This window comes from Gavia stellata, chromosome 21 (genome assembly GCF_030936135.1).
Source record: "Gavia stellata isolate bGavSte3 chromosome 21, bGavSte3.hap2, whole genome shotgun sequence".
Taxonomy (NCBI): Eukaryota; Metazoa; Chordata; class Aves; order Gaviiformes; family Gaviidae; genus Gavia; species Gavia stellata.
In genome coordinates this window covers 9,994,463-10,005,525 of record NC_082614.1, presented here as the reverse complement: position 1 = coordinate 10,005,525, position 11,063 = coordinate 9,994,463, and the positions used below count along the sequence as shown (strand labels likewise).

Here is an 11,063-nt window from a genome sequence, read left to right as displayed (position 1 = left end):
GACACGGCTCCCTGTTCCGTGCAGGGCCTCCGCGACCTCCCTCGTTCTCTTGTTAAACTCTGTGTACGCATTTCAGCTGAGGCATACCACATCCAAACCCCATCCCGCCAGCCCCAGGGCCGCGGCAAGACGCGAACAGCCCCGCTCAGACACGCCGAGCGCCTCAGAGCAGTCGCCCCCGCCCGCCCCGCCCCAGCGCCCCCGCCGCTCCTCCCCCTCCCTTGGTGCCGCACTTTCGTCACGCCCGCGGCGTCCGAGTCCCCGCCTGGCAATCGGCCATTGTCGCCAGACGCTGCGCTTCCCCGCCGGTGGCGCGGAGCCGCGCCGCGCCGCGCCCCGTTTCCCTGCGATTTCACACTCAGGCTGCCAAAACCGACGGCGAATCTGCATGCTGTCGGAAGCCAGCCTAGCCTCTGCTCTGCCAGCGGAAGCGGAAGAGTCGCCATTTTGTTTCGGGTGATGGCGACTGTGGTGCTCTGGAGCTGGGAAGTTTAGTGCGGGCCCGGCCTTCGCGGGGACTCGCTTCTCGGACAGTCGTTGTTACTGCGAGTTTCCTCCTCCTCGCTGCATCCCCTGGTGATGTACGGGGGGGTCGGAGGTTCTCGACGGACTGCAGAAGAAGCAGGCCCGCCGCCCCTAATGTTGTTGTCAGGCGGGGGAGCGGTCCCCGGGCCCCCCGGAGGAGGTGGAGGAGGAGGTGGAGGTGGGAATAGCCGTGTGGAGCTGCTGGTGTTCGGCTATGCCTGCAAGCTGTTTCGAGATGATGAGAAGGCTCAGTACCAGGAGCAGGGGCGACACCTTATTCCTTGGATGGGAGACCCCAAGATCATGATCGATAGGTCGGTGTAACACAACCCCCAGACTCTGCTGCGAGATCTCCTGTTATAGCCTCTTTGTGTTCCCCCCCCCCCCCCCTTATGCTGTGGGCAAGTGAGGGCGGGGGATGAGCAAAGGGCTCACTCTGGCAGATGTGTGGGGCTCTTCTTCACTGGCAGAATTGGAGGGCAGCTCCTCCTGGTAGACTGCTTCGAGTGCTGCTTTTGTAACGCTGCAGGGCCGCCCCCCCGGCAGTGGGAACTTGGGGTTCCCTGCTCTGGCAGTGTTGGGAGGTTCCCCTTCTTCTGACAGTCAGTGTGCATTGGGTCTTTCTGCTCCACTTCTTCGGGTACGGTTTACAGGGTGGAGTGGAGTGTGGGAATGATCTGTTCCTTTTCAATGCAAACCACAAACATCATCTTTTCTCACTTGGAAACCAAGGGAGCCTTATTGGACGGGAATACTTATTAGGCACTTTATATGTTCTGTAAGCAAGGAGGGTGCAGGGTGGGGAGTAGAAAGGTATTTATACACTTTAGGGGAAATGGGGTTTTCTTATTTCTCCTGCGTAATCTGGCTGCAGGCTATTGCTAGGATACCCAAAAAGCAGTTCTTGGCCTAATTACTTTTTCTTTGTGCCATGACTCACTGTGTTAGGCAGAATGGCTTTGGTTTTGGGTGCTTGCTTTTCAAGTTTTATGTCGGGGTGACTTTTTTTGGTTGTTTTGCAGACTCATGGCCAGAGTAATAGAATCTGCTTTGATGTTTGTTCTGGTCTCTTAAGTTATTTCAGCAGTGCAGGGTGGGATTTAGAAACAAATTCATTCAGAGTGAATTTTCTGAATATTTTCCTGGAGAGAGGGAAAATGGGAGGTCAGGTTGGGTATATCTGAGTGGAGCACTGAAAGTACAATTTAAGAGTTGTGGCTGACCCTGAAAACCTCAGTGGGAAAGATGGAAAGATTTTGGTTTGAAAAGGATCACATGACATACTATAGATATTTGTTCCCTCAATTTCATCATTGCTTTGGTGCTATACATGATTTTTCTTGTTTTGGCTTGGAAAATTATCGGTAAGGTCTTTTAATTTTCTTCCATAAGACTGGAGAAAAAAAGAAATGCCCTTGCACTACTTTGGGGTTTACTCCATTAATGATTTTTATGATTGAAATTAATTTGTTAAATCAGAATAAACACGAAGACATGAAAAAACAACCATGAATGTTTGTAGCTATGTTTAATTTCTTACTTATGTGAGAAGTGTTATGATGCACACTTCAGATCACTTTTGTGACAGATTTCATTAGTAGGTGGAGGCCATTTTTGTGGTCCTGTGTAATAGTAACCCAGTTTACAGGCGTTACAGAAATTGTTGGGAGCAAAAACTGAGTATGTGCATGTATGTACATATAATACCGAAAAATCTAAATAACATACATTTGTAAGTTAAGGTAGCTTGCAATTACTAATCTTACAAACTCCTTTGGAAGCTGAGATTCTTTCTATCTCCAGCAGCTGGAAGTCTTCATTTTCACCATTTTGAGAAAAGCACATTGCTATGAGAAGATATGAGTTGAAGTTTGCCTGTGGACAGAGCTTGTTTAACCAGACCTACGTGTTTCATTAACTTTTTGCTATAAGAATATTTACTTTCTTTGTTTTTGGTCTAGCAAGTTGGCACAAGTCAAGAGTTGTGTGTGGGAAGACACCTCAGCGGAGTCGAGTTTTACTGTCACTTTACTTTTCAATCAGTTTCTCTTACTGATGCGTAAACATTATCCCAATGCAGTGGTTTTCCTGCAAATAAAATTATTTCTGCTTAGTAGAAAGGAACTGTACGTCATTGATCTTTGCCGTTTTTACGGTGAACCTCCTTAAATTGCATGTATATGTTACTGTTCCTATGTATGTGTGTCTCTCTATCACATAACCCAGAACTTATTTCCTCAGCCAAATGGCTAGGGGCCGAGCCTAGCCATGATTTTACCTCCAATGGACGCAAGTTTCTATGGTGAAGATATCTCCTGAGAGTTCGGGACTAGCAGAAAGAAGCGAGGAAATTTCGACCGTTTGGTTCTTACGGATAGGTATTTATGTATTCGGGTTTGTGTGAATGTAAGCTATTTGACTTTCCAGAAAAACGTATTTTGCAAGTGACATTGATTGGTTGGTTGAAGCACGTACGGTAAGAGCTGTTAAGGAAATGGATCCCACTTAAACTATTAAAGGATACCTTTGCCTTTAATTGTAATAATTTATTAGTTTATTTGAGAGGAATTTAGACTATTAAACAAATTTTCGATAGTTGGTGACAAATGATTAGCAAAATTAAACGTAACTTCTAAAAGGAAATATGCTTTAACGTTTAAGTATTTTTTTTTCATTTTTAATGGGTAAGTATTTAAGTAGTCGCATAAACCCAAGCCCTAAGTTTTTTGCATTGACCAGCTGTTTCATCTTGCAGGTACGATGGGCGTGGTCACCTACATGACCTTTCTGAATATGATGCTGAATATTCCACGTGGAACAGAGATTATCAGTTGTCTGAAGAGGAAGCTAGAATAGAGGCCCTCTGTGATGAAGAGAGGTATTTAGCCTTGCATACGGACTTGCTTGAGGAGGAGGCGAGGCAAGGTATTGCTCAAGGAAACTTCCTGAGTTTAGCATATGTTTAAATAAATAATTATGAAATTAAATTTACTCCTAATTTTATACTCTCTTTTTCTGATGTTATCTTGACAGCACCCAGTGGATTCGAAAAACGGGAGTCTTTGCGTATGTGAGAGGACCTCAGGATAGTTTAAATATAGATCCACACAGAAATTGCCCAGATTCTGAGGGCAGACTGGGATTTCAGACCCAAAAAACCCCCAAAATAAACACATTCTGCTTCATTTTTAGTCTTGTATAAAGGAAATTCTGTGCTTTTGTATGCATAATTACATTAGAATGTTTTAACCCACAGCCTTTATCTCTTCAGGAAGAAATAAATGATCAGCATATGTACGTGCTGTGTTTTTCTATTCAGTTTTTAATGAAAGCTAAAATGATTAGGTGAAAACTTCTCATTTAAAAACTAAAGTAAGAAATACTACCTTTTTTGTTTTTTTTTTTTTTTAATAAATTAGCTTTTAAGTATGTTCTAATGATTGGTAATTGCATTTTTGTTCAAGAGGAGGAATATAAAAGACTGAGTGAAGCTTTGGCAGAGGATGGTACCTATAATGCAGTGGGATTCCGATATGGCAGTGATTATTATGACCCTTCAGAACCCACTGAGGAGGAGGAGCATCAGCCTGCAAAACAAAGAGGTAAGGGGTAAAAATAGCAAGCGTTAATTGAGAGGAAGAACGTAACACCTCTGTGTCTCTCACTTGCAGTTGAAGGTTGAAAATGTGTGTTTCATTAAAATACAAGTAAAAAAATCTCAAAGCATTTCAGCAAAGTCTTTATGGAACTGTGTTACTGAGTTTTTGCAAACTTCGCTTTTGATGTGCTTAAATGTTTTCCTGCTACAGCACAGTCAATACTACAGTAGTCAGGATAGGAAATTTAATTCTGCTGTCTTGCAGATTCTTATTCAGAAAAAACTAGTAATTCATCACATGACTGTCTGTTAACACTATGTTTCTTGGTCAAGAAGGAAGAGATCATTGCAAGCAGAGAGAGAATAGTAATTAACGAGAATATTTTTTTTTAAGTTTGGATTTTGTCATCTTAATTATTATAAACGAGTCTGTCTTCAACCTAGTGTGCCCCTCTCTGCAATCTGAAAAAATTCAGCATTCAGGTTCTTATGTTCCCATCTTTAATTACAATAACTTTGCATTTTTAACATGAAGTCTAAGGAAGCTTTCAAGTGTTATTGAACTATGTCTTAGTAAAGTTAGGATTGTTTAATTAACAATTGGGTTGTCTAACTAGGTATTGGTGGGTTACCGTGGTATGAGATGTGCTTGTTTTGTTTTTTTTTACCAAGGTGTGTGCTACCATGCAGGATCATTTTAGATGCTAAAGCTTATTTAGTGGGTTTTTTTGCTGCTGTGTGTGAGAGGTTGTGTCAGGGCAGTGTCCATGCCATTTGCCTTCTACCAAGGGTTTCTCCTGTACTCTTCAGTACTAATGCTGAATTGCATTGTCTTTTCTGGGGTTTACTTCATTTATTTTATTCCCATTTGTCTGGTAGGTTCCATAACCAAATAGTTTCTAAGTTCTGTTTACATACAGTTTTTGAGTGTTTCTTGTCATAGGGATGTTTTTCATGTTGTGTGGATCTGCATGTATATATAGGGATAAGCCTACTGAAAAATTGGAGGTGATAGAGAAGAACATGTTTGTAGTTTGGCTCCCCCATCTTTCTCTACTGCATAGAAATTAAAAAGGGGAGTGCCCTCTCTCTGTTGGTCACTAGAAAGGCAATCTGCTGAGTGAGTCTGTATTGTAGGAGGCCTTTGCAAAACTGCATGAAAATGTGCCATAATGTTACAGAATCTACCTTTGATCAAGTGTATAAGGAATAAATAAAAATTTCAGTTTCATTTGGTAAGAGAGCTGTTGGGAGTTCAAGTTGTGTCTGGGTTGCTCCACATTATTTTTCTTTCCTAGAACGATGACATATCTAGAATAATGTATTTCAGCCTTAATGAAGCCATATTTTTAGTAGCAATGCTGAAATGAGACAACTTAGTCATTGGCAAAGAGAGATATAACTACCCAGTCTTCCAACAAGTTAATATTTAGTTAATTAATATTTGATGCAGCATGGAAGTGTCATGCTAAGCTATTACAAAATCTTGTGATGTAATGCAAGAATTCTCAGTGCTGCTGACGAGTAGTAGAGATCCTCATAGCAGGTCATTGGAACATTGTCTCAGTTGTGAGCTTTCATACCAAACTCTTTATCTTCTAGAAAATTTTTAGTAATGATGGATAACAAACGGACATTTTCTAGTAACACTTGATAGTACTTGGGGAAAAAGTACTTGGGGCAAAAGTGAGATAAAACATCAGTATTATGTTTTGCTGTAGCTGAACTTTACAGATTTTTAATAGCTTGCTATATGGTAACAATTTCCAATAATACAGGACTATAAATTCTTAACATTGATTTTTTTATAAATCATAGCAGAGTAAAAACCAGCATTGGAAGATGCCCATAACAGTAATGTGAATTACAGGCTGTAGTTCTGTGAACACTTTAAGTGTTAGCTGGAGCTGCTGCCAAAAGAAACCATCCTGTTCTGCTTTGTCTGCTGCTTCTTCCTCCTTTCCTTGATGCTAAAATTTCTGTGTGCCTTTGAGGAGTTAAACTATTTGAGTTCATTTAAAAAAAAAAACAACCCACCAGACAGCAACAAAAAAGTTAACGCTCTTTCTTGCATGGGTAAGAGCATGTACACAGTAATTGCTGTGACATCTCATGCATGATTAGGCTGTTCTGCTGTCTGTGTTCATAGTTCCCATAGCACAAACTGCATGAAAACTTGACTATCTAATTTGTTAGGATAAAGCTGGAATGCATTTTCTCTTAAAGCTAGTAGAATAGATAATGCTAAAAGTTACTTTAGAAAGTAAACTTTCCGCTTCAATTACTATAAAAATTTGTGAAGCAAAATATTTTCAGAGGAATGTTTCTGGTATATAATAAATAACAGAATGTAATACAAGTTTGCCTTAATAAAAGAATAACTGTTTTAGGTGAGTAGTTCATGTGATAAATCTGTTACATATTTGGATATGTTAAACTTGATATAAAAGGAACCATACTAACTTTAGACTGAACTCACAGATGAATGGCATCATCTATTTTAATCAATTGTTAAGGCAACTACTGGTTTATCGCTGTAGGTGATGAAGGTGGATTTAAGCCTCCTTACTGCATTCTCATACAACTTTCATTAGGGTTATGTGGCTAATGAAAATACTTAGGTTTTTTTACATAGGCTGAAACCGTTTATTAACAGGCAGCTGAATTCAGATTAGCCAGATGTATGGGTCTTAACAGCTTTAGAGACATTGGGTATCTGTAGTATTTTAATCATTGTTAGGAAACGATTCACCCAGTGCATTGAAAATGATTCCCCTTAATTTTGTATGGGTTTTCTTGTAAAAACAAAAATATTCATGAAAATGAATGTGTTCTTTTTGATTTGACACTTGTTTGTCTTCAGCACTGTAGTCAGTGCTAAGGTTTATAGACTTCTATTCTTCCTAATACATCTATTAAGACATAATTTATGCAATCTCAAATAAACTACACATAACACCAGGGAGAGGGACCGTATTTAAATGTCTTCAGTGCAAATGCTGATTATAGTTACATTTGAGAAATTCCTTGATTACACATCCTTTTAGATATACTTTATTCTAATAATTTTTGTTAACGTTTGGGTACTTTGACATGTTTTGTCCTATAGTATTTTATTCTGTCATTTCTTGTAGAAGCAGCTCAGACAGAAAATGTAGAAGAAAATGAAGAACCTTTCGTTGCACCTCCGGGACTGAATGTACCTTCTGATGTGGAACTGGTATGTGTGTACATTTAATGCAACCTACATTTCTGTCAATTTTCAAGGAGTTTATGGTGCTTTACTGTTTTGTGGGTTTTTTTCCATTAACTTGAGTGTGTTACATTTTAAAAGATTCTTAAATAGAAGCTTAATTTCAAATGTGCTTTCTGGAATTCTTGAGTTCTGTCAACTCTCTTGAATCTTCTTTTTCACGCTGAAAATATTGCAGTGCTTATGCTAAGTGCATGTATTATCACTTGTGATGTTATTTTAAATAATGCAGAAAAAAGGCAGTTGTTCTTGGAATGTATACGTACTGAGATGTCAAGGTTAACATTCCAAATGAAAGGACCATTAAACCAAAAGATTGCTTCTGTTCAAGATTTTTGTCTGCATTCTTTTTAATTGAGTCCCAATCTGAAGGGGATAGGAAGGATCAAATATAAAGGCTGTGTTTAAGACTAGCCTATTCAAGGAGGAAAGCAATAGTTTTTCTAGCAAATTCTGAAATAACTTGAAAGTATTAGCATATAGAAGCTCTTTCCTTCATGTGATGTTACCAGAATTTTGTACATAGTAAACTGTAAACTTAATTGAAGTTGTGTATTTTTCCTGAAGGGAGCTGCACAGTTGCCTGCTTGAGTACAGTTGTAACCATGAGGATTTTCAACTTATTTCAAGTTTCATAAAAGATACTGGGAAGTCAGATAATATTCTTTCTCCTATACCGTGGTCATGACAGTGTTAATTTCTATTTGGGCTGCCTTCTCAACTTGATAACCTTAGCCAGTAAAGATTCAAAGTACTCTGTTAGGATAACTAATAGTGAACGCAGGGTATTTGTGTAAGAGTGTTTTTCTACTTCATTAGCTTTTAATTGAAAATTTTTATCCTGTTCTGTTTTTTATAGGAAATAAGAGCTCTTTAACAAATCTAATGTGCAACTTTACTTGTTCTAATTTTATTTTCTCTACTTTTCTTTACAATCTTATAACACATTTTGTTAGTGAAGTGCTTCCAAACCTACTTCTAAGTTCAGGGAAGATTTTTATGTGTTATTGCCTTTAAATTATGAGTTATACTTTAGTCTTAGAATGAGAACGTTGAGTTCTCAGGAAGAAGCTGCTTATTTAGCATTTGTATGCAGTTTCCAAAAAGTAACTGCTGGTGAAAGAATGTTTGCTGTTTTAGATAGCTGCTTTGCTTGAATTTTGTCTGAAACTTAAGATATATTTTACATTTAAGTTGCAGAATGCAGTGTGGGGCTTACTTCAGTGATTTCTCAGTCAGCTATTGAACTCTAGTATATTCAAATGAACAGAAAGCAAATTTGGGCATATTTGGTTTTGATTTAAAAAAAAAAAACTGTCTAGACAGCAGCTCTGAAAACAATGTATACTTGACCTTGGGTTGGGAATTTTGAGAATTTTATTTTTTTTAAGCCTTAGTTATTTGTTGGTGTTGTTCTAGTTAAGTTATTCAGTTTTACCATTGCATGTATTTATTCTGTATTTTTTAACTCCATTACTGTGAAGGATAGAAGTCTGGTAAATTACTGGTGGGGTTTTAGAGGCACGTTTTAAAAATACTTCTTACTCTACCCTGTTCCCATTTTAAAGAAAAAATAAAAAAGAGAAATACATCATAAATTCCATTGCCATTATGTCGATCCACAAGTGATTGGAAAAGGTGTACAGATACATTTCTGGTTTGTGAAAATGAGAGTGCTGTTCTACGTCCCTCCTGAGTTTACTGCTAATTGACATTCAAGTTAAAAGACATGGCACTTGTTGATAGTCATGGTGGGAGGAGGACACTTGTAAACTTTGGATCATTTTGGGGAGGAAACTGTAGTGCTTGAAAATAAGATAAAATTTGAGAATCAGCTTGTTAACTTGGAGACTGTTCACAATCTGCAAGATGCAGTTCAATAAAGACAGATAAAAATAGTTCCTGTAATACAGAGCAATCCAAAGTGCAAATGTTAAATGAAGACTAAGTAGTTAGGCAGCACTACTGCAAAGAAAATACAGAGGCTGAGGTGAGCTGTTGAATGTTCAGTGTGTGGCAACTCCAACTGCAGCAGTAATGTCATTCTGGAACTTAAAATAGAAGAGTTGTGTCGAGGATGCAGAAGTCTTCCACTGCTTAAAACTGTTGATGTCAGGGTTGTGGGCAAAGATGACTGTCCTTGACCGTTGCTTTTTAAGTGCATGGATGCTGTGGAAGTGGGCTGTAAGAGGATATTATCAGTTAAACTTAGGAGGAGAGAGATTGAAAATGGCTTTGTTTTTTCCAGATGAGAATATTGAGAGGCAACATAAGACTTAAAATTATTTTCCAGGCTTACTGAAGATTGGAGGATAGTTGCTTAACTTGCAGTAAGGGAGGCTCACTCATGAAAAACTTTTACTTACAATACTTATTAAAGATTGGAACAAAATATCTGACTAGATGATAGCACTTGTATCATTGGAGTATTTTTCAGAAGGGTTTTTTCTCTGCTCTGGCAAGTACTCTTTCAGAAGTTTTAACAGTTCTTCTCAGTGTAAGTGTTTAGTGTTTTTATTAAATGTAATAGCAAACTAGAATATGTATGATATCTGTATCTCTGCCATTTAATGTTTTTCACTTTGTAAAGTTTCTAAAGTTTTGTAGATCAGTGGTGTTAGTAATCTTAAAGTCAATTAAAAGCATATTAATATTCATAGTGCCTGTTTTCCAGAGCTTATAGTGGTATCAGTTTCAAATTCAAGACCAGATAGTAATTTCAGATACAATCTTTTTTTGAGCTTCCTTGCTGATTTGTGGCTTTATTTATGAATCTCTTGGCCTTAAGTATATTTTGTATTTCTGCATGAGAACCGCAGAAAGAGAGAAACTTGATGTATGATTACATAGTAAAACTGGCTATACACAAAATGTTATCAGTTTGTTGAGAACTTCATGGCCTCTAATTAAAATAATCTTTGGTAGTGTTTTAGAAAGACAAGTAGAACTTGAAAAAACTAATTATTTTCAATATTGAACATGTTGTTCTAGTAAAGGATCCAATCGGCTGAAAACAATTTCTAAAAACGTGCTGTTTGATCACATTCAGACTTTTTTCCCTAAATAGAGCACCACTGTCTCGTGTGCTTCCAATCTTCTGAAAAAGATTTTCTGAGGTTTGCAACATATTTCTGTATCTGGACCAATAAAAATGCAAAGATAAATCGTTAGTGTGACACTTCAGTCTTTATAGGCACACAGAGTATGTGTTTCTACAGTTTATTGAGCACAAGACAAAACAGAGCTGTCTGAGTATGCAATTAAAGACAGTGAATGATGAAGTTCATTCATTCTTTAACGATATTCTTGCTCTTTTCTCTTCTTGGGTGTGATGTGGCAGTGCTCCTTGGGTGGGATTTCAGGAGTCGAAATGCATTAATGCTGCTTAACTTTATTAATATTCTTTTTTCTTTTATTGCTGAAGTGTTTAATGACTCTTTATGGGAATATGACAGGACATAGGAATTGCAATTGTTATGTTGGTCTTAAGATGCAACACATTCCTTCCAAGCAAATGCATAGTAACAAGCTTTTCTAGTTAGGTGAACAATATTTGCACATTCAGTGATAACGGAATAAAGGACAGCTGTTGGGAAGAAGACCATACATGTTGAGTCTCCAGAGCACCTTCAGGTATTGTAAGGTAGAGCCAATTTAAATTGACACTGCTGTGTCAAGAAACACATC

The 11,063-nt window shown here is 38.2% G+C and overlaps 1 protein-coding gene across 3 annotated transcripts in view; it reads left to right on the top strand.

The window, feature by feature from the left end:
- Window positions 1-488: 488 nt before the first annotated feature.
- Window positions 489-11,063, top strand: part of SFSWAP (splicing factor SWAP) — a 49,944-nt gene continuing 39,369 nt past the window's right edge. For 2 of the 3 annotated variants that reach the window (XM_059827659.1, XM_059827658.1), the window contains exons 1-4: window positions 489-839; window positions 3,281-3,450; window positions 3,990-4,127; window positions 7,258-7,343. In XM_059827659.1, the coding sequence (XP_059683642.1) occupies window positions 580-839; window positions 3,281-3,450; window positions 3,990-4,127; window positions 7,258-7,343 (654 nt within the window). In that variant the 5' untranslated portion in view covers window positions 489-579. Of the gene's footprint in view, window positions 840-3,280; window positions 3,451-3,989; window positions 4,128-7,257; window positions 7,344-11,063 lie in introns of those variants that run through there. The other variant, XM_059827660.1, reaches the window with a different exon arrangement.